This window comes from Vipera berus, assembly GCF_964194415.1.
Source record: "Vipera berus genome assembly, chromosome: Z".
NCBI lineage: Eukaryota > Metazoa > Chordata > Lepidosauria > Squamata > Viperidae > Vipera > Vipera berus.
Window position 1 is genome coordinate 102,128,776 of NC_138205.1, and position 23,246 is coordinate 102,152,021.

The 23,246-nt window shown below is 39.3% G+C and overlaps 1 protein-coding gene across 1 annotated transcript in view; it reads right to left on the minus strand.

Annotated features, from left to right (window-relative positions):
- Positions 1-23,246, minus strand: part of DYNC1I1 (dynein cytoplasmic 1 intermediate chain 1) — a 204,736-nt gene that overhangs the window by 161,791 nt on the left and 19,699 nt on the right. The window contains exons 5-6 of the mRNA XM_081343261.1: positions 9,813-9,872; positions 7,748-7,863 (exon numbers count right to left, since the gene is read on the minus strand). Coding sequence (XP_081199387.1) covers positions 7,748-7,863; positions 9,813-9,872 — 176 coding nt within the window. The remainder of the gene's footprint in view (positions 1-7,747; positions 7,864-9,812; positions 9,873-23,246) is intronic.

Genomic DNA, 23,246 nt, shown 5'->3' on the forward strand with positions numbered 1-23,246 from the left:
AACGGATGGAGAGAATTCTTCTTTGTCTTGAGTACAAGAGAATTGTTATTATTGAGCTATTCCAGATGCTGCTTGTGATTCCTGACATGCTTGCAGGCCTTTGACACCACCTAGGCTTCCTGATCCATCTGTTCAGAACCAGCTTTAAGGGATACCCAAGTAGACACTGGTTTAGGGCAGCAAACCTTAGGGGTACCAATACCATTGTTTTTCAAATAATTGTAAAAATGCAAATCTTTGTGTTGTTGGGAAGTGGTACCATCAGTCAATGTGGCCTAGGATCACCATATACCATTGAACTGGCACTGCATTTGTTTATATATTAATTAAATGGAAAGCTAAACACTATAAACCCTTTATGGATTACTGCCTTGTTGCAGCGAAGGGGCTTGCATAATTCAATGAAGCTATGAGCTATGCCGTGCAGGGCCACCCAAGACGGACAGATCATAGCAGAAAGTTCTGACAAAATGTGATCCACTGGAGAAGGAAATGGCAACCCACTCCAGTATCTTTGCCATGAAAACCCTATGGACTGTACCAAAAGGCAAAAAGATATGATGCTGGAAGATGAGCCCCTCAGGTTAGAAGGTGTCCAATATGATACTGGGGAAGAGCAGAGGGCTAGTACTAGTAGCACCAGAAAGAATGAAGTGACTGGGCCAAAGCCGAAAGAACGCTCAGCTGTGGATGCATCTGGTGGTGACAGGAAAGTCCGATGCTGTAAAGATCTATTCTCCTTAGGAACCTGGAATGTAAGATCCATGAATCAAGGAAAGCTGGATGTGGTCAAACAAGAGATGACAAGGCTGAACATTGACATCTTAGGAATCAGGGAACTAAAATGCACAGGAATGGGTGAATTTAATTCAGATGACCATCAGGTATACTACTGAGGGCAAGAATCTCTCAAAAGAAATGTAGTAGCCTTCATAGTCAATAAAAGAGTAGGAAAAGCAATACTGGGATACAATCACCAAAATGACAGAATGATCTCAGTTCAAATCCAAGGCAAACCATTCAATATCACAGTAGACCAAGTCTATGCCCCAACCACCAGTGGTGAAGAGGATGAAATTGACCAGTTCTATGAAGCCCTACAGCACCTTATAGAATTAACACCAAAAAATAATGTCCTTATCATCATGGGGGAGTGGGATGCTAAAGTAGGAAGCCAAAAGATAACCGGAATAACAGGTAAGTTTGGCCTTGGAGTACAAAATGAAGCAGGGCACAGGCTGATAGAATTTTGTCAAGAGAATATGATGGTCATAGCAAACACTCTTTTCCAACAACCCAAGAGACGGCTCTACACATGGACATCACCAGACGGCCAAAACAGAAATCAGATTGACTATGTGCTCTGCAGCCAAACATGGAGAAGCTCTATACAGTCAGTAAAAACAAGACCAGGAGCTGACTGTGGCTCAGATCATGAGCTTCTCATTGAAAAATTTAGGAATAGACTGAAGAAAGTAGGGAAAAGCGCTAGGCCAGACATGTCAAACACAAGGCCCGGGGGCCAGATCCGGCCCGCAAAGTGGTTTCATGTGGCCCACGAAGCCATCCTGGAAACAGTGAGGGAATGGCCCCCACTGCCCTAGCCCAGAGACCCTCCTTCTGCCAGAGACCCTCAGATCTGTCCCACTCCTACTCAGGCCCCCATAGGCACCCTTGATGCGAACAATGTAGAGCTTGCCACGCCCACCCAGTAGGCCATACGCACTCTAGCCACGCCCACCCAGTAGGCCACACCTACCCAGGCCACACCCACCCAGCCCCCTGAGGGCAACCGCAATGCTGATGCGGCCCTCAATGAAATTGAGTTTGACACCCCTGCAGTAGGCCACTCAGATATGAAATAAATCATATCCCTGATGAATACACAGTAGAGGTGACAAATAGATTTAAGGAATTAAATCTGATAGACAGAGTGCCTGAAGAACTATGGACAGAGGTTCACAACATTGCACAAGAGGTAGTAACCAAAATCATCCCAAAGAAAAATAAATGCAAGAAAGCAAAATGGCTGTCTGAGGAAGCTTTGCAAATAGCTGAGAAAAGAAGGGAAGTGAAAGGCAAGGGGAAAAAGGAAAGATACACCCAATTGAATGCAGAATTCCAGAGAATAGCTAGAAGAGATAAGAATGCCTTCACAAATGAACAGTGCAAAGAAGTAGAACAAAACAATTGAATAGGGAGGATCAGAGATCTCTTCAAGAAAATTGGAGAGATAAAGGGAATGTTTCATGCAAAGATGGGCATGATAAAAGACCAAAATGGCAGGGACCTAACAGAGGCAGAAGAGATTAAGAAGAGGTAGCAAAACTACACAGAAGAACCAGGGCTTTTTTCTCATAGAACACTCAGAATGGCGTTCCGGCACCTTTTTTCCACAAAAAAACAACAAAAAAAGCTCCCTCTATTGGCTTTTGAAAGCCTATTGCAGGGATAGGCAATCTTGGCTCTTTTTTATGACTCATGGACTTCAACTCCCAGAAATCCCGAGCCAGCCATGCTGAAGGGAAAGGGAGAGGTTTCCAAGCTGAGCCATGCTGGCTCAGGAATTCTGGGAGTTGAAGTCCTTGAGTCATAAAAGAGCCAAGGTTGCCTACCCTGCACTAGAGGAGGACATTAAAATTATTTACAGGGTTACCTCTTTAAGAACTAAACTTTTAGAATCTAAAAACAGCTAATTCAAAAAAGCCAACAGGAAAGACCCTCACATTTTTCATCTACTTCTGTCTTTTGGAAGGTAAAATTAGATAACAAAATAATCTATTTCCTATGTTAACATCTCTGCAATGAAATCAATAAAGGTAACAGGAAAGAAATGAGAAACATTTTTCTCAATGTAATATGTCTAATTTAGCTGATGCTAGGAAAAAATAGTATCTTTTGTACATACTCGTGAAAACTATTTTGAATCTAACCATCTATTACAACTAAACCACTTTAAATTAAACAATTCTTAAGAATGAAATATTCTTAATTTGGACTTTACTTTTACAGTTTGGACTGTTGTGTGTTTTGAAAAATAGATTATTTAGGATCTAGTTATATTGCACTTCAGTCTTTAAATAATTAACTTAAATAATTAACTGAGTCCTCAGGGAAAGGGCGGTATATAAATGCAATAAATAATAATAATAATAATATACATAACAATATATGATGTTTTCCATGGTGTGCTTAACATCAATAACAACATTTATTAAAAAAGCTAAAATAATTTCTGGTGGTATTATCTGTACATTAAAATTTTGTTTAGTCACAATCTTTCACTTTTCACATTCTGGACAAGCAGTGGTCATGTATCCTAGCAAAAGATGTTACATATGTGCATAAGCGTAGTCAGTAGCATATGCCTTTTTAAAAATATCAAACATGCAAAGAAACAAAAATAAGTCCAAAATATCTGTATTACATCCAGAAATGCCAACTTTGCAACCAATATTTCTCATCCATAACTATGGCACCCTAAGGATACCTGCATACATGCAAATGCTTCTCTGGGATCAGTAACACATCAGGGATTGCTTTTTCCTTCCAGTAACAGATTGTTGGGAAATACCAAACATGGCCTTAAGAATTCCAATGTTTGTTACAAATTTTTCTGGATGTGGTTGGAAAGAGGCCTAGAAATGCCAGCACAAATACATCACACTTGCTGAATGTGTACATGCAACTAATTACAATCTTCAATTATATGTGATATATCTAAAATGAGATGTCTCAACTGCAACTTGCAAACCATTCCATTTTGCGGCAAAACAATCCAGGACAAGCTGATCAGCAGAGCTTAGAGAGGACTCAATAACACAATTTTTGGGAAGGAAAGAAACAGAAGGACAGTTTAACATCTTCCAGTTGATGTTATGTTATGTAACATCTTCTGGGAGTTGAAGTCCACGAATCATAAAAGAGCCAAGGTTGCCTAAGCCTGGCTTTCCCTTTTTCTCTCACCCTTCGCTTGCAAAAGCCCCCCCACTCACTCACACCTTGCTCACAAAAGCCTCCAGTCGCTCTCACTCACTCCTCTGTCTCTTTCAAAGGCACCTCATTCAGTCTCTCCCCCACTCATTCCGTCTCTTTCAAAGGCCTCTTGCTCGCTCACTAACTTACTGCCCCATCACTTCCAAACGCCATTTGCTCGTTCACTCACTCACTTACTGCCCCAACGCTTCCAAACACCATTTGCTCATTCACTCACTCACTTACTGCCCCATCGCTTCCAAACGCTTCCAAATGCCACTTGCTCGCTCACTCACTGCATTTGGAAGTGATGGGGCAGTAAGTGAATGAGTGCTGGTGCCAGAGGCCATCAGCTGTTTGGCACTGGAGACCACTCCCACGAGGAACACACCTCTGGGTTGGGGTTCAGAGCAGCTCTGGGTGGGGGCTCAGCATGGGCCGCGACGTGGCAACTGCAGAGAGGGGAATCCCCACGGTGGCTGTGGGGAGGGGAATCCCTGTGGCATGTGGCTCCAAGCTGCAGGGGCAGGATGCAAAGGACAGGTGGTGACGCCGTAGCAAGACACCGGCATCGCTCCCAGTGACAGCACCTCTGAGTTCCGGTACCTTTTTTTTTAGAAAAAAAGCACTGAGAAGAACTATACAAGAACGAGCTTAACATCCCAGATAAACACGATGGGGTGGTCACTGACCCCAAGCCAGACATCCTAGAATGTGAAGTGAAGTGGGTCTTAGAAAATCTTAGCAACAAAAAAGCTAGTGGAGGTGACAGTATTCCAGCTAAGCTATTCAAAATCTTAAAAGACAATGCAGTAAAAGTGCTACACTCAATGTGCCAGCAAATTTGGAAAACTCAACAGTGGCCACAGGATTGGAAAAGGTCAGTTTACATTCCAATTCCAAAGAAAGGCAATGCCAAAGAATGTTCAAACTATCGCGCCATTGCACTCATTTCACATGCTAGTAAAGTTATGCTTAAAATCCTACAAGCTAGACTCCAGCAGTATATGTATCGAGAATTACCAGAAGTACAGGGAGGATTTCAAAGAGGCAGAGGAACTAGAGATCAAATTGCCAACATATGCTGGATCATGGAGAAAGCTAGGGAGTTCCAGAAAAACATCTACTTCTGCTTCATTGACTATGCTAAAGCATTTGATTGTGTGGATCACAACAAACTGTGGCAAGTTCTTAAAGAGATGGGAGTACCAGACCATCTTATTTGTCTCTTGAGAAACCTATATGCGGGTCAAGAGGCAACAGTGAGAACTGGACACGGAACCACTATTTGGTTCAAAATTGGGAAAGGAGTCCAGCAAGGCTGTATACTGTCACCTTGCCTGTTTAACTTATATGCAGAGCACATCATGAGAAAGGCAGGGCTAGATGAATCAAAAGTTGGAATTAAGATTGCTGGGAGAAATATCAACAACCTAAGATATGCATATGATACCACTCTAATGGCAGAAAGTGAAGAGGAACTAAACAGCCTCTTGATGTGGGTGAAGAAGGAGAGTGCAAAAGTGGGCTTGAAACTCAACATTAAGAAAACCAAGATCATGGCATCCAGCCCTCTCAATTCCTGGCAAATACATGGGGAAGAAATGGAGGTAGTCACATACTTTACTTTCCTGGGCTCCAAGATCACCGCAGATGGGGACTGCAGCCAAGAAATTAAAAGACGCTTGCTCCTGGGGAGGAAAACTATGGCAAATTTAGGCAGCATACTAAAAAGCAGAGACATTACCCTGCCAATAAAAGTGCATATAGTCAAGGCCATGGTTTTCCCAGTTGCAATGTATGGCTGTGAAAGTTGGACCATAAGAAAGGCTGAGCGCCAAAGAATTGAGGCCTTTGAACTATGGTGCTGGAGAAGACTCCTGTGATTCCCTTGGACTGCAAGGCATTCAAACTGGTCAGTCCTAGAGGAGATCAACCCTGACTGCTCTTTAGAAGGTCAGATCCTGAAGTTGAAAGTCAAATACTTTGGCCAGGAAGGACTCACTGCAGAAGAGCCTAACGCTAGGAAAAAATGAGGGCAATAGAAGAAGGGGACAACAGAGAATGAGGTGGCTGGATGGAGTCACTGAAGCAGTAGGTGTGAGCTTAAATGGACTCCAGAAGATGGTAGAGGACAGGAAGGTCTGGAGGAACATTGTCCATGGGGCCGCGATAGGTCAGACACAACTTCGCAACTAACAACAATTTTTCATTGAAGAAGACTTAGTTTTGTTCTGGGAACAAAGCAGAAGTACATGTATAAGAGAAGAATTAATATGGTAAGAGGAAAATTCTATAATCTCACCCATATATTTTTTAGCTCCTTCCAGATAGATAAATCAGTTTTATGACCATATGTATTACAGCCACCAATTTGCAAGCTATTTTTCCTTTATTTCCCCCATGTCAGTTTTAATTGAACCACTAGAGGGTACCCTTTGTAAATTTCTGAAGTATATAATAAAATTCCCTTTTAAAACAATGAAATACAGTAGAAGAGTAAGCCTTTGCCATTGATAAACCATATTTCTCTTGCAAAATAACTTGATTTTCACCTTTAAAAATCTACAAGAAGTCTGGCACACATTGTACAAGGAGAGCAATGTTAGAATGAATGTCTTTAAAGGAAATTTGTTAGAAAAGTTGCTTCCAGGTTTCTGATTTGGAGAAGTCTCTTTCTGTCAAATTACATAGTAGAATTTTTAACTATGTTAAATAATAGCTTTATGTTGGATTCAAATTATCATAGCCAGCTAATGGCACATTAATTTCATCAATACCCATTTTTGAGGAAGAAACAATGTTTTTGAACACTTTGGAACCTGTTCCAGGCACCAGCTTAGGCAGTAAATGTTTAGATCACCTTTCTCCAAGTTGGTATTTTCTATGATGAGCACTGTCACCTCCTGAAATGAACCTCCATTAAATCTGGAGGCAATGACTGCTTTTTCATAAACTAAAGGGAGCAATGCCAAAGGGGTCATGGACATAATAGAAAAGAAATCTAGTGCACATAGGCAAATGTCCCAGAAAACGAATTTATTTTAAAGGTTATATCTCATTTGTTCTTCACCAAAGAGTAGGCTGGCAATAAAATCAAATTTACAAAGTGTGCCTAACCATCAGAAATAATCAACATCAAAACACTCCTCCCCCTGTCCCAAATTCCAGAACTCAGCAGAAGCAGAACATGCTTAAAAATATGCACAGACAAAAGGGAATGTAGAGCATAAGGAAAACGAACTCAGTATGATAAAAAATGATTTTTGTTCCTCCACAGAAGATCTTCTAAACTAACAACACTGCAGCTAATTGCCTATATTGGTGAAATGCTTGCACCAAAAAGGCCCTGCTGTTTAAATCACAGCTCTCCAATTGCAAGGAGATAATCAGAGAGGAAGAATCTAATTTTAGCTTTTATTTAATTACTTTGGGCTCAAGTAATTTAAAGGCTTAAAAGAGAAGCAGGGTACTAGTGATGGTCAAGGATGATATCTATCATCCAAAAAAACAATAAAAACTAAAGAGGAAAAAGTTGCCTAGCTGAGCTTGAAAAGTAAATAATTAAAAAACGTAGTTCTATCAGAAATAAGCCAGCAAGCAAATTTAATCAAACAACTGTGAAAAAGACTGCTTCTAAAACAAGCCAGCAAAAGTTGATTTGTGATTCCTAATAAAGAATATGAATTAATATTGAAGTATCAATTATTGTCATATCTTAAAATAATACTGAAATAAAATTCCTCTCTGAAGTATAAGAAGTTAAAGTTACCTTCAGAGCGATGAGTATCCAACGGTGTCTGAGTCTCCTTGGAATAGGACACCACTTCCCGAGGCAAGAAGTCCACTTGGGTGATCTTGGAGATTCCAAGCTTGTGTAAACGGCGACTAGAACAAACACACACAAAGCATTGAGGACTGAAACAAGCTTCCTGAAATTCTTTGGGGGGGAGGGTGTCAGCTTCCCAGGATGAGGTATCTTTTCCCTTGATTTCTCTCTTAGTTTAGAGGGCAAGATATTCATGCAACTAGGGAGATAAGATTTGCATTCCAGATTGCTTTGGAATATTGCACCTAGCAAAAAATTCCACAAATTGGATACTGACTTCTGTAGCAACTTAGCCTTTAAAAGAAAAGCATAGTTTTTGTTTCTCCAATTCTTGGATGATCTTTTTATCCACCACAGTAGTTTGAATAAAACACCACCATAAAGTATTATAAGAGGAATTAAAAGCCCGTGACACTCATATGTTGCTAAACTGTAATTCTCAGGATACCAGGACACCAGACTACTGGTGAGGGACACTGGAAATAACATGTAGAGTATCACAGGTTGACTATCGCTGCTCTAAAAGATCAGACACATTATTTATTATGATATACAATATGAATTCTTCAACACTCCTAGATTTCTTTCTGTAGAATGCAAATAAACCAGTACTTCTATGTTTAAGACTATACTAAAAGCACTGTTCTTCAAGTCAGGCTACCTTGTTATATCATTCTTATAGGCTAAACATTCAGAAATACTCTCACATATCCAGTGGAGTTCCTTCTAAATTTACACTTCATTTATGCTATCTTTACTCCAGAAATAATAACACATATTTATCTGTGTTAGAGCAGGCAAAGCTATGGAACATGTCATAAATATTCTCATAAAATGGCAAGAATAAGCATAAGCAACTAGGGGATAAGGCAAGTGATGAAACAAGAATTGGAGCATCATGACACAGACCCTGTGACTGACTTATGCCACTGCACAATATATTCTGTTACTGCAATTTGTAGCAGATGCCTATAGGTAGGTGGGTGGATTCACAAAATATCTACAGAATCCAAACTGTTAGGATTGTACCAAATTGTCCCATTTGCCTATCGTTAACCCTTTTCCTACCCCTTTTTGTTTTGTTAGACAAACAGAAATTTTTCCAAAGAAAGCTCCAAATTGCAGCTATATATTTATTTTGTTGTTCCTACAAACACTTATATGGCGGAAGTAGTATCCAAAGGTTTTCTTGTGGATGATGCTAAGGGTGATGACTTGCTCCACAACATGACAGCCTTTTTAAGTTAAAAACAATCAGGGCAAAAGTATTACATTAATATTTTACATTAAAGAATTAAAGATTAACTACATTCATTATTTATTGGCTGTAACTTTCAAAATTATCATACAAATAAGATTGTATAAGGCGAAAAGAGAAAGACATTGATGTACTATATGAAAAGAATGTTGCTAGCAATGAACACAAAAGCATAGTAGGGAAAGTATTTGGCATGCTGATAACGTTAGAGAAATACATGTTGTTAGACTATATCCACATGCATGTTACAGTTTCCACAAACATGCTGCTTCAACATTCCATCTCCAGTGAAACAAAAAGAAGTCTACAACCCCCAGAGTTCTGTGAAAGTAGACGACACAACAAGTGGTGGGATTCAAATATGTGAACAACTGGTTCTCCGTGTGGATGCTGTTTCTGGAAGTCCATTCTGAGCCTGGGCAACAAAAAATTAGCTACCGGTTCTGCCAAAGTGGTGCGAACTGGCTGAATCCCACCACTGGACACCACATCTGAATAAATTTGGGATGGCTCAGAAGTGACCCTTTCAGAGAGTCTTGCTAAAATTTTCTTGGCATGATATGGCTCCTCCCAAATTTTCAGAACTGAACAGACAATGTGGAAAGTTGGATAGAATTAAATAAAGTTATTAATAACAATCACAACAATAAGGATAGAGAAGAAAATAATATAGAAAAAAAACCTACTTAGGAAGTCAGTTCATGCAATGAAGTCATACTATAACATAAAACAACAAGAGTGGACATATACCCAAGTTCAGAGTCAGACTGAAGCTGGAGCACTGAAGGGTCTGTGTCCCACTGCAGGGTCCTAGCCAGGTTTAATCAGCCGCACAGGACAAAGGGATGGGTGGGCGGAAAAGAACATACAGAATTAACTGAAAGGATGAAGGAAAAGAAGTCACTTCATCACTTGCCATAATATGTTGTACAGGCACAGAACACAGCTCCAAAACTACCATAGAAAAACACATGTAGGATCACAGTGTTCTTTATCAGACAAGAGCAGGTTAATTCAGTAAGACTATATGTCAACCTAACAAACATTATACCAGCAAGTATTGAAGGCTTCGAACATGTGATATTTGCCAAGCTATGCTTAATTACAAATAATGAACATGATAGAATGAGCTTCAGATGTTTAATTAGTAACCATTATTCATGAACAATTCCAACAGAAAATAAATATGGTCAGATTCCCACTTTGTTTTTACAACAATATACAAGTCAAAGGGAAGTCTTTATAAATAAGTGAGCACTTCAGAAGCACTGGAATGACAATGCAGTTTAATTATTCTAGAAATGCTGCATGCTGATTGACTGTACCACAGGCACAAAATGTGGAGTGATCAACGAAATTTCAGGATGCAACCTTTGGTGCTGTATGTATGGGACATTTTGCACATTCTGGTTAAGGCATAATCAACATTAGAGGTAAGAACTCTGAAAAGATATAATAGGGGAAGGAGGGAAGTGGAATTCAGGCACTTGGCAGATTCCCCACACTTACAACCACAAGGGCACTTCAATTCCTCCACTGCCTATCTCTCATCTCATTTATGGCCTTTAGGCCCTCTGCCACCCCAGCTGACCTTTGCCATCTTCTTGCTCCCACTTGCTGATAAGATGTGCCTGCTCTAGTTGCTGGGAGAGACTAGCTACAGAATCACAGGATTTCAGAGAATGACTTTGCACTATGAAAAGGGGAGCCAAAAGAGCTCAAAGTCAGCCCAGGGCTGCCTATGAGATCTTTACAAAGGGTTGTTTTGGCATATTATGCCTCAGGAGCTACTTTCAGCTTTAATTTTCTGTTTTTGCAGTACAAAGCCAGCCCTAGCAGGGCTCGGCAGACAGGCCAGACATGCCTCATTAGCAGCGAGAGCAAGAAGATGGCAAAGGTGACACAAGGCAGCAGAGCACAGGGTGACAGGGGTCCTGAAGTGCAGAGGGCAACTGGACTGGGAGAGAGCTGCAGCTTCCAAGGCATGGCAAGCAGCTGTAGGATTCTGATGCCCTACAAAGCAGGGTGATCAATGCCCTGCAAATGAGGGCACAGAAATGGGGGGCAAGGGGGAGATAGGCAGTTGGACACAGTCCCTTACCTGACTGAGGCTCAAAGCTGGAGGGACCAAGCCTGGAATGGCTTGGATTGGTGTAAGATTTTGGCTAACAACAAGTAAAATTTACCTAACAACAGCAATGTTGGGATTGTGGTCACTAAGCGATGTGACCACATGACATATGACATCTCATTTTATGACCATTTTCCTTAGTGAATGAAAATCTGGTTCCAATTGTGGTCATAAGTCAAGGATTACCTATGCCTTGTTTATACTTCTGAACGAAGTGTGGGAAATAATTCTATGAATAGCCAAGTCTAGAAATGGGTAATGATTATGGAAGTAGGGACAGATATAATTTGATGTGGATGTGATAAATGGCATGTTGAGCTTGGCTCTTAATGGGATGTTTGATATCTTTTATAAGAAAAGCTTGTAGGTAAATTCTTTTTTTTAAAACACTGTACCTTCCCGAAGTGACTGAAGCAAAGATTGTTATGACAGCAAATTACTCATTTTTTTCTTTTTTTAGAATCAAGAAATCCAATAGCTGTATATCACTTTAAATTCTATTTCATAAAGTATTTGACTAATTTTCCTCAAAGATTGATGAATGCTTCCCATTATAAGTGTTTCTCAACACTTTAAGCTGTACGGACTTCAAGAATTCCTGCAGCCAGCATTATAGCAATCAAGATGCAAAGGGTAGTTACATAATTTCTTTGCAAGAAAATAGCACAATGGAACTGGCATTAGGACTTGATTCTTTATGGCAGAAAACAGAAACATTTTCAACCCTAAATTACTATTTTTTTAGTAAAAAAATATGTTATTTTTATCAAATTGTACATTGCTTCAATTATCAAAGTAAGTTTAAGAGTCTTATATTTTAGTATTATAACTCCGTAGAATAATGAAATAGAGAACAACCATGATACATAGCTATGCGCTGGGGATTGTAACTAATACAAGACAATCAGGAATAAGCTATCAAGGAACAGATGATTACAATCTACCCCAAGGCCTCCATGAGGGTGCAGCTCCACAGGTTAAATACAGCTGCAAAGAAAGCATATCTCTTACATTTCACAAGATGGCAATGCTTTACAGCCAGGACAAAAACCTTTTGTGATCAAGACAAAAAGTAAATTTAATTTAAATGTTAATGAAATTACTATAATTATTTTCTATGTATTTAAAAGGGTGGTCTTTTTTCTCATTACTGTAACCTTTGGAAGACTTCAAGGTACATCCACACACACACAGTTCCTAGATAATAATCAGGCCAGCTCTGCTTTGCAGTGGTTTACCTGTCCTGGTGGATTATCCCAACACATACCATCAGCATGTCCATACCCAAAAGGATTGTTAGAAACCGTTCTCTAGTTCCTGTCATAAAGGTGGAGGAGGAATCTTTTCAACAGCAGCAATTCCTTCTGGAGAATTTTTTAGTCAGAGTCACAACTGATACTTTCCTTGTCATATCAGATATTTTTTTCCAGGCCTTTTAAAAGCATTTCACTCTGAGCAAATCCATGCTTACATTTTGTTAGAGTTTTGCTGTTCAAAAAACCTCCCTAGGAGGTATGGATATGATCTGAAGCTGAACATTGTGGAACAGCTTCTGTACCATCTAAAGTTTTAATAAATATACATCTCTAGAAGTAGACTTAGTATTGCTTTCCATAACTGTGTACCGAAACATGTCTTATTAATTTCTGTTTTCAAAACTCCAATCCATTTTCAGTATAGTTTTCTATTCTTATCTTCAGATATTATGGCTTTTGAGCAATCAAAATTTTCAAGCTAGTTGTGATTTCTCTACCCCAAGATAGACAAACTTTGTGCAACTTAGGATCACACTTTTTATTTGTCACAGGGTCATAGCAGCCATGGATAACATGAGGTGGTGATGAAAGTTCTCTCCCTGATTTATTTATTTATTTTAAGTTTCTAAAGCTTATCAGAGATTAATTCACCTATTATCTGCTGTTTTCAAGGGGGAAATAATGAAAAAGTGTGAGAAATGCAGTACTCCAGTTATTGTGGAGAAAGGAGAGTTGGGAATCTCTTCAGATTATTCATCCCTATTCTACTTGGTAATTGAGATGGTTTTCAAGTACAATGACTATACGTCTTTTATGAAGTGTTTTACTTTAGAAAGCTATACTTTAGATTTATTTTTCACAAACTCACTTTTTATGTCCTTTATTTTGCTCATATAACTTTTCCCCACACAAATTGTATCACTAAATGCAACCTTTCACAGTTCTGTGAAAAACAGGGAAATAAATTTACATATACTGCTTGATTTCAGATATTTTTATTAGAATATGCAGTTTTTATTGAATTTTCAATATTGCTATTGAATTTTCCCTTGTAAGGCAAGTTTATAAACCACTTTTTTTATCCTTATGAACCTTTTTCAGATTTGTCTTTTTTCAGGTTCGTCCTTTATCTTTCTTAAGAAAATATGGCTACTGTAATTTCAAATCACTTTGAACAATAAGCAGAGCATTGCCCATTTCATTCAGTGGTTTCTGATAAAATAATTCTAAATATTTGAACATTTTCTTTAAACTTTTAAATTTTGAGAACAATGTCAATAAAAAGCACAAAAAGAAATATTCTGTGATACATAACAGATTTTTAAGACACATTTTGGAACAAAAAACTCATCCAGATTCCCATGATTTATTGTTACGTGACTTCTTTTTTAAAAGAACTATCCTAAATCTACTGCCAGTCAATACTACTGTATAATACCAATAAAACATATTTACACAATCAATTGCAGAGGAAAGCCATTCATTTCAATAAAATTTACATTCAAGAAATTTCAAAAACTTTGGATCCTGGATATTCTGAATCAGAAATAGAACTGCAGCATATCAGGACTATAAATCTTCACGAACTTTCACTGAATACAGAGGAGTTAAACTCATGGTTTAATGACCTCAGAAGCATTAGAGTTTCTGAATCTGCACCAGAGCTGAAAGTTGTGAATCTCAGGGGGCCACTTATACCAGAACATCCCGGATTACTTAAAAGAAAGAGAAAAATACACATAGCTTGCTTGTGGCACTCATTACTCCTTTGTGCCATCCTCTTTAAATGCGACAAGTTCCCCAAGTGACAAACAATATTCCACTAGGGAGGATACCATTACAATGTCATTAGAGAAAGAGCTTAAGAACACAATCCTCAGCAGGAAAAAACAACAGAGGTTACTGAATGAACAGGATTATCTTGAAGGCTGGCCAGGGGCTTAAATCTGAGATTTTCTCTTGAAAGTTCTGATTTCCAGCATTTAACCTACTTCTGAGTGCCTGAGGTTAATTACTACTTTCATGAATATTCCGTTTTTTTCCATCTGATAAAAGTCAAAGTAGGTTGCACAAGACATCACCACAACACTTACAACCAAAATGAACCCAATAAAATAAAGACTTCAAGACTGACTCAGACAAGTATACCAGATAAGAAATGACAAGGAAATGTTTCCAAAAAAGAGTGTGAAATGAACTGAAGGAAGCAAAGACAATGCCAAATCTGTCTGGGAAGATGGACAGTGTGTCAAGAGAGAGTTCTGTTTCCTGCAGTTCTTAATGATCTCAGGAAGTGAGAGAAGTAATGCAGAAGCAAACAGGCCTCCAGAATAATGAACAATTAAAGGAAATGTAGGCAGCTTTACTAGTTTTGAGTAAAATCTCATATACATTGCAGTATGTGGCCAAATATTAGAGCATATCTTTGATTTGGGAGTTCAAAATTCATAACTTAAACTTTGAATCATGTCCAGAAATATACAAACAACCTGGAAAGTAGCATGACATCATGCATAAAGAAGCCCACATAATACATCGGTATGCATAGCTTAACTTCCTTATAACTTATTTAAACTTAATGTTCAGTTCAAAATTAGGCAATCTATGTCCTCTTGTGATTAACTAGTCAGTAAAATCCATGGTGAAGGAAGCTAGGAACTGCCATTCATTAATATTTGAATGACGATTGTGCTGCCACCACGTGGCTGGGTGGAGAAATCACAATGTGGGCAGTCAGACCCTCCTACTATATGATGTATTTCCTTTCCCCTCCCCTTTCTGGGATGGACTTCCTCCTCCCTCTTCCCTAGTGAGCCATGCTTCATTAGCAGAAAACATGGGGTCCCAATATGCAGACCCTGGGAGCATTATCATCTTCTAACCTTGGAGACACCTCGGGAATATCTTGGAAATGCTGTACAATGTCAACTGAATTGCAATAAAGGTATTTCTATATAAAAGGTGTTTCTACGAGTTTAAACTATCTGGAGAGACCTGTTAAAGTTAATTATATCTGCTTACACAGACCATAGAAGTCTTACAAGAGATTAATTAAAGCACAACATCGTCGTTCCAGAATAGTTAGAAGATGATTTTAAATTCCTCTTGTCTGCATGTTGCTCAACAAACAAAAAGTTAGAAAATGTTTCTGCAATCAAGATTAAAGTAATTTGAATTCCTTCTCTCTGCATCCTTGCTCAGTCAAAAAACAAGTATTAATTTTTACTGCCTGCAATCCATTGTGTATGCATGTTATCTGCAAAGCTTAAGTGAAAAAAAAATCAGCAATTAATCCTTACTGGCTGCATATGTTTACCTCAATCAAGTTTAAAGTCCAGTTAGAAATGTGTTTTAATTTCTAAAATCTGCAATTTAAAGTCTGTAACGTTTCTACAATCAAGTTTAAACAGTCAGGAAATGCAATCTGAATTCCTTCTCTCTGCATCTCTCATGTGCATGTCGTTTTGAGCAAGGCAGAGGTAACAAAGGATTTGTAGATAACATTCTGTGAACTCTTGTTTGAAAAGGCTAGTAAACATCTCATTGCCTCTCTGCCAGTTCTTGCCTGCAATTAGAATGACTGTTTGCACCTTCAAGTTTGTGAAACCAAAAGAAAGCTTAAAGAAATTTCCTGCCTGCATTTCAAATAGTCTTTCTCTAGAAGTTTCAGAGATTCACCTTTTGAAAAAGAACTCTGCTTCTCTGGCCAGGTATTAAGTGGTCAGAAGGATAGACAATAAAGTAATTTGTTGTCCTGGTAACCAGCTCTTGGTGGTTAACCCCACCTCAGGAATGCGAGCTGTGCAACAGCTTGTAAGCTTGCATGTTATACAGAGAGAAAAGCATTCATTGATAGCCATTGTCTTCAAAGTTGAATTGAACTCCAACAAAAAGTTTGCCAGCTAGCAATTTTTTCTCCTTCCTCTCTCTTTTGCAAATAAAGATTTCTGAGAAACAACAATAAAAGGGCCATTAAACAATTAGTTGCTAAGTGACAGTCCAGGAGTCCTCGTGGCCAATCTGAAACGCTTAAACTGTCTGCAAATTTGAAACGCATCTAAAAGCTTGTATACAGAGAGAGACTTTGATTCACACTTATAGCAAGCTATGCAAGCATTTTTTATATGATAGGCAAATGATCTAAAATCCTAAAATAGATGTTTTAAATCTCCAAAACGGAGATCATTCAGCAAGCAAATCAATCCTACCCAGCCCACTAGCTTAAACAAAGGAATGAGGGAGCAATTAACCTCTGTCAGTGACAAGTTACAGCCTACGGTTTAGCTCTCAACACGGAGAGGCAGTTCCTCCAAGGGTTTCAAACCGGCTCACAGCTTGTGGTCATAGGGCAGAGCACTTGCTTCATTTAATGTCCCAACTTAAGCTAGGGAAGGTACCAGGCTTGCATCCAAACAGCGACCCTAGAGGTCAAGAGGTAAAGTTCATTGGAGTACTCACCTACACAAACAGCATTCCAGTAGCTGCTCAGCAATTAAAAGGCTTGTCCTCAGGCACGTGTAAAGTGCCCCTAGTGGTCAAAGGGCGAACTTTCCTGAAGTCCCTAAAACACAAAAAGTGCCCCTAGTGGCCAACAGGCGAACTTCCCTGAAGTTTCTGACCATACAGAAAGTGCCCCCTGGTGGTCAAATAGCGAAGTTCACTGAATTTAATCAGAAAATATCTAGAAAATTTCTGTACCTGTCTTAGCCATGGCGGAGTGTCTCATCGATTTCGAACAGCCGGTTCAGCCAAACAACCCTGAATTGCATCAAGAGGTTGGAAGACCCATGCGCACAATAAACCTAACCCAGATACTCAGAGAAATTTATGAGGCAATGAAAGATGAATTTTCCACTAATCTGTCAGAACGATGGGACAGAACGGCATACGCCATGAGAATTTTGCTCAGTGTTGATGGTAATCCTGCTGCATTAAGAGACTCTATAGATCGCTTATCTGCAGCTTATGAACGTTACCAGCGGCTATCTGCAAAATACACAATTTTCTTAAAGGACTCTAATGAAGATGATTCCTCAGCAGAACTAATTAAGATTGAGGATCTGAACCAGCAAAGAGATCTCCTGGTGCAAGGGGCAAAGTATAAGGCAAAAAAGCGTATTGCTGACCTGCAAGAAACTAGATCTCATAGGTCTACCTCAAGCAGACGCACAGCATGCTCTGTTAGATCCTCTCGCTCCAGAGCTTCAACGATACATGACAAGCTACTAGAGGCTCGTGCGCTTGTAGAAGAAAAGGACGTGCTTCTTTCCTTAACCAGAAAGGAAGCTGAAATAGAACTCCAAAGAAAGGTCCGCGAAGCACAGGAGAAAGCCCGTCGAGCAAAGGAGAAAGTCCGTCAAGCAGCGATGGAAGCACAGGAGAAAGCCCATCAAGCAGAGATGGCAGCCAAAATAAAGATTCTGCAAATTGAAGGGAAAGAAGCCGTTGCCCTAGCAAAGCTGAAGGCCTTCGAACAAGCGACACAGGAAGATACTGATGTACAGGGTTCCATTCCAATAGAAGTGGAAGATCCGATGGAACGCACCAGTCAATATGTGTTAAAGCAAAATGTTTGCAACAATGCAAAGCCATCTTCCACACTGCCTACAAAAATCATAGACATCCCAGAACTGCAAAGGCCTGCACTCCTTCAACACCGCAGCACAAGTGCATCTTCTGCACTTCCCACAAACATCATAGAGATCCCAAAACTGCAAGGACCTGCACTCCTTCAACACCACAGCACAAGTGCATCTTCGGCACCCCCCACTCACCAGTCAAAGACCACAGGTGCGTCAGCTATGCTTCCTCCAAACAGCACAGAAGCTCCATGCCTGCCAGGGCCTACACCTCTTCTTCTAAGCGACACAGGTGCGTCAACTGTGCTTCCCATAAAGAGCACAGAAGTCCCGCACCTGCCAGGGCCTACACCTCTTCTTCAAAGCAGCACAGGTGCATCAACTGTGCTTCCTACAGACAGCACCCAGACCCCAAGCCTGCAGACACCTGCACCTAGACAACCCCACTATACAGGTGCGCCAATACTTCAAACAGCATCACCTCTTGCCAGTGACAACATAATTTCCAGCAATGATCAATGGTTGAATCAACAACCAGCACAAATTTTAGAGATTACACCACAGCTAAATGCTCCTGCAACATCATTCTATCCTGGTGTACCTGATCCTTATTCACCAGAGAACTCTCACACCCAAGAGGTCCCACAAGTTTCTTCAGCATCAAAGAGTGAGAGACCAGACCTCCCTGAGTACGCCAAACACGTGACTCGTCGAGAGCTCACTGCCAATAGCCTCTCAAAGTTTAATGACCATCCAGAAGACTTCAGACCCCGGAAAACAACTTTCAAAGCTGTTGTTGGTGATCTCAACCTTACCGCCAGAAAGGAACTCGACCTACTCTTTTCCTTTCCCCTATTCTCATATTTTTGCAGGTTTATAAGTCATCACGCCTGGACAAACAATGAACCCAGCTTCGACTTCGCTGAATCCAGTGTGCCTGCTCCATTACCATCACCAAGGTATGATAACACAGCAGCTCAACACAGAGACTCACGTGGAGCTGTGTCTACAAGAAAGATGGACATCTCACTTCCTGTATCATCTCCTCCTCTATGGAGTGATTCAGGTGGTAGCATTTCACCTCCTGTACCATCCTCTCCTCTTTGGAGTGATTCAGGCAGTGGCAACTCACATTGTGTACCACCTCCTCCTAAATGGAGCAATTCAGGTGGTGGGGACGAATACGCTACAGGTGCTGTGCCTCATATGACCATTTTGCTAAAAATTGTAAAGCCTTCATCAAGTGCACAGAATGTGGCAGCGACAACCACGATATGGCTATGCATCCTGATCCACTTCCAGGCAATCCACAGCAACCACCTGTATCCAACCCTGCTTCGAATTATGGCGGGGAGCAGCATGGCGGGGAGCATCAAAGTCACGCTCCAGTCTCAAACGTCTCATTTTAACCCCAATCTTCAAGTTGGAGACCTTGTTCTGCTCAAAGACCAACAAGTTAAAAGAATTGAGTGGCCCATGGGACTTATCGAGAAGGCCATTCTCAGCGACGATGGGAAGGTACGTAAAGTGGAAGTAAGGGTCGCAAAGCAAGGCACCATAAAAACCTTCATCAGACCCATTACAGAACTCATTCTGCTTCTACCTCTTGAAGACTGAACTCGTTGCTTTCCCTGTTGAATCCTGCCTTCAAGAAGAAAAGTGCCTTCAACCTGATCCAGACTATTGAAGCCTGAAAAGCCAATTGTTATTGTTGCAATATATATGCATGTTCTTTTATATCTTTCAGGTCTTGAACGCAACAAGCAAAACCTCAGCCTGAAATGGCAGTTTATTACTGCAATATGTATGCATGTTTATTTTATATATCTCAGGTTTTTATGTCCTATATGGACGCATGTTTACCTCTTATATCTCTCAGGTTTTTATGCCTCATATATCATGTTTATTTTTTATATCCCTCAAGTTTACATTTATATGTATGCATGTTTATTTTTATATATTTTTCTCAGATGTATTACTTATATTTCTTAGGCGTTTTCTGACAACAACAAACCACAAACGTGTATTTGCATTTGCATAACTACCGTTATGGGATTTATATGGTGGTATTATGAAATACCAGACGGGGAGTGTGCTGCCACCACGTGGCTGGGTGGAGAAATCACAATGTGGGCAGTCAGACCCCCCTACTATATGATGTATTTCCTTTCCCCTCCCCTTTCTGGGATGGACTTCCTCCTCCCTCTTCCCTAGTGAGCCATGCTTCATTAGCAGAAAACATGGGGTCCCAATATGCAGACCCTGGGAGCATTATCATCTTCTAACCTTGGAGACACCTCGGGAATATCTTGGAAATGCTGTACAACGTCAACTGAATTGCAATAAAGGTATTTCTATATAAAAGGTGTTTCTACGAGTTTAAACTATCTGGAGAGACCTGTTAAAGTTAATTATATCTGCTTACACAGACCATAGAAGTCTTACAAGAGATTAATTAAAGCACAACACCGTCGTTCCAGAATAACGATAGCTTGCTAACTTCTAATATAGCTCCATATTGTTTATCATCACTGGGAAGCAGGTTTCCAGAATTTTAGACAAAGATTGCACAGAACTATTAGAGATGTGCCTATCAGTCTTTTGTGTGTGGTATAGATGCATATCACTGAGTTACAATGATACATCCCATCTGTTGTGATACTTCATGCAGTTAGTTGGACTGGAAATGACCCATATACATCATTTATAAATAGAAGTGGCTGTGTTATATAATTGTTGCAAATATGACTAAGATGCTTCTTTAAGCTTGGAAATAAGAAACTAGCTAATTTTGAGCATTTGCTCATTTCTTGCAGCCTTAAACTGGCTTCTTTTTATTTCAGGGGAATAAATTATGATTGAACAATGATATGTAAAAGAACATTTCATACCCATGCACAAGTATTTGCTATCATTATATATTCAGTCCTAAATCTAGTTAATCTGAAAAGGTTTCCCAATAAAAACCCAAGTCATGTTAATGATTCTTTGGGAACTCAGAAGTTGGTTTCACACGTAATTCTCAGGCATCATTATGTTTCTATGATCTTGGCTTAGAACATTATTAAATTTAGACACTGAGATAATAAACCATTATTAATGATTCAACAAATTACATGAGGTTACTAAGGTTTCCTTAGCAAGATGTAGTTAAGCAACCATAAATTGGTGAGATATGTGAAATTTAGTTTTCGGATTGGTGATCCATGGGTCCTATCTGGAAATCAACAGGTCTTTAATCCTTTATTATTTCAAGAGCATTTTCAGTATTTTTGTCAAATACAATATTGTATATTACATCAGTTCACAGCCTGAATAAAATCTAATCTGACTAAGAAACAAATTGCAACCAGACAAGCTTAATATTGTTTAACAGCTCCCTTCTATAAACTGCTGACCTGCAGATCTAATTGACTTCAACAGCCAGAATTCCTCACTGAGGATTTTAGAAGCAAAAGACCAAAAGACAGCAAGATGTAAAAAATATTTTGGCACTGCAGGGCATCAAATATATATAAAATTTTATTAAGAATTAAGCTGGTCTTGTACAGGTAATAAATGAACCATATGTACACAGTTTCTAAAGCTATAGTAATTACTTGAGGAATATTAATTTGCAATATCATTCCAATAGTCATCACATTTGTTTTCAAAAAGCAACCAGAAAGTAACTAAACTGTCACTGTAAGGGAATGATTTAACTGAAGAAATACTGATTAAGTGTTTTTGATATGATGACTTTAAAGCAATGTAAAGACGACATGATGACATGGCAAAATAATTAATTAGAATAATTTCAGGGCTCAAATTAAAAGCGTGAAATATAACTTCATCATTTAAAGCGTCATAAACATTAATCCCCATTAAGAAAATTAAAGCATCTCAGAAAGAGATGAGCAACTGAAATGTAGAAACTTTCTTGTGGCATTCAAGTTATAAGGAGAGTGCCATATATTTTTATACTCATGCATACAAATTACTTCTTTTTTAAAAAAAACTTTGATATATGTAATAAATTTACAAATTAGGGATAAAACATAAAAGATTTGAAAATGCAAATTTGCAAAAGTGGATTTTGCCAACAATAAGCTGCTCTTAGCTGCTGAGCAAATGTGTATTCCTTTGAGGTTCTGGCTTCCAGGAGCCTTGCTAAAGCACCCATGTGGCTTTCTGTTATTCCATGTAGCATTTTTCATGTATATTTCTCTATGGGTATACAATAGAAAGAGTAAATTATATCACTGATTTCCTTGGGACTAGTAGATGTCTCCACCTCTAAAAGAAAAGCAATCTAATTAAGGATTTCATGACTAGATCAATGTATGCTAGCCACTAATTACAATAGCTGCAACATATTACATTAATTAATACTAGTCAGTGCTAAAATTTTGGTTGGTAAGGCACCCTAGATATCACCTTAGGGAACAGGAAAACCCTTCCTCTCTGAACTACTCTATAGCATAACAAACTTGCTAATGAGAAGAACAGCACAGAGAATGGAATTCCACCCTTCCTTGAGGAATGAGAGTATCAGCATACTTAATGATGCCACAAACTCCACATGCAAAATGACTCATTAAGCTGAGGTCTCTGGCTTCTGTAAACAGACTTCCGAAACTAATTCCCTTTCTTGGGGCAAAGATAACAGAGAAGTAGAATCCAATCTAATTTAGCCAAGTATAAAGTGAGACAACTTTAACTGCTAAAAGTATACATTGCACAGTTCTATCTGATATCTGATGTGTCCTTACTGAGAATATTATGGGGTTTTACACTACAGGTAGTCCTCGACTTAGGACCACAATTGAACCCAAAATTTCTGTTGCTAAGTGAGACTGTTGTTAAATGAGTTTTGCCTAGTTTTATAACCTTTCTTGCCACCGTTGTTAATCACTGTAGTTGTTAACTTGGTAACATGGTTGGTAAGTGAATCTGGTTTCCCCATTGACTTTCTTTGCCAGAAGGTCACATAAGATGGTCACATGACCCCAGGATACTGCAATTGTCATAAATATGATTCAGTTGCCAAGTGTCTGAATTTTGATCAGGTGACCATGAGGATGCTGCAACAGTTGTGTGAACAACAATCATAAGTCACTTTTTTCATGAGGTTGTAACTTCGAACACTCACTAAACAAATTGGCATAAGCCAAGGACTACCTGTAAGTGAAAACTGTAACACAAATTTATTGCTGTAAAAGGTGGGGTGGGGAATGTT